We start from the raw sequence: 896 nt of genomic DNA, 5'->3' as shown, positions 1-896 counted from the left end.
AACGACGTATGGGATCATGGTTGTTTTATGCAGGCCTTATCCTCTCTATATAATGGAGAAGGAATGAAAAGTAAGTACACATGAAAGGTACTGACCCTGTCCATCTCAATCTCTTTTTCCTTTATTACAGGAGGTGCTGGCAGCATATCGGAAAGTGGATGGGGGGCGAGGCTGTTCCACTGTGTTTGCCGTGTGTGTAGTTTGTCAGCAGGTTCTCAGCCAGGATGACTACTCTGAGCACATGGACAACCATGACCAAAATGCTTCAGACTTCCCTTCCTTAGGCAAGCCTACCCCTCACCGGTTTCAGAAGTAAAGTGCTGCATACTGAAGTTGCAGTAATTAGGGTATGTGGGGATGGGAGTTGCAGGAGAGACTCCTCCTTCCCACTGCCACTTTTCTACGCTTAATTGGTGAATCACAGTGCTGTGTTTGCAGGTGGTAAAACTGAATTTATTTTGTTTGTCTGATGTTTGTGACTGAATTTGGTATAGATTTTTATTCCCCCTCTTGATTTATTATTTTTAAAAAATTTGCAAATTGATTTGGGGGATGGTATGGGATGGGATGGGATAGCACAGTTTTTTCCCACTAAGCTCAAAATTTATATTTATGTAGATCAGATATTTTTGGAATTGTACATGGTGGAATCTGGCTTATAGGAATGAAATTGTCATACTCATGCATTTCCACAGATTTAGATTTATAAATTTTACTTATGTTTTATGAGCTTCCACTTTGTCATCTCATTGTATCAGGCTTGGTAAACTTCCTTGCTCATAATTGATTGTGTTCAAGTTAACCTTGCTCAAGACTACAATGAAAGAGTGGATTGTGTTGTGCCACTGGGACTGGGCGGTGAGTGTATGGATATTACACAGGGAGTTGCAGATGCA

The 896-nt window shown here is 41.0% G+C and overlaps 1 protein-coding gene across 1 annotated transcript in view; it reads left to right on the top strand.

Annotated features, from left to right (window-relative positions):
• Nucleotides 1–890, top strand: part of LOC119594891 (E3 ubiquitin-protein ligase ZNF598-like) — a 4,796-nt gene extending 3,906 nt beyond the window's left edge. Inside the window, exon 5 of the mRNA XM_037943965.1 lies at nucleotides 131–890. Coding sequence (XP_037799893.1) covers nucleotides 131–316 — 186 coding nt within the window. The 3' untranslated portion in view covers nucleotides 317–890. The remainder of the gene's footprint in view (nucleotides 1–130) is intronic.
• The last annotated feature ends 6 nt before the right edge of the window (nucleotides 891–896 follow it).

The sequence above is a fragment of the Penaeus monodon genome, chromosome 34, assembly GCF_015228065.2.
Source record: "Penaeus monodon isolate SGIC_2016 chromosome 34, NSTDA_Pmon_1, whole genome shotgun sequence".
Taxonomy (NCBI): Eukaryota; Metazoa; Arthropoda; class Malacostraca; order Decapoda; family Penaeidae; genus Penaeus; species Penaeus monodon.
This window is presented reverse-complemented; position numbering and strand designations above follow the sequence as displayed.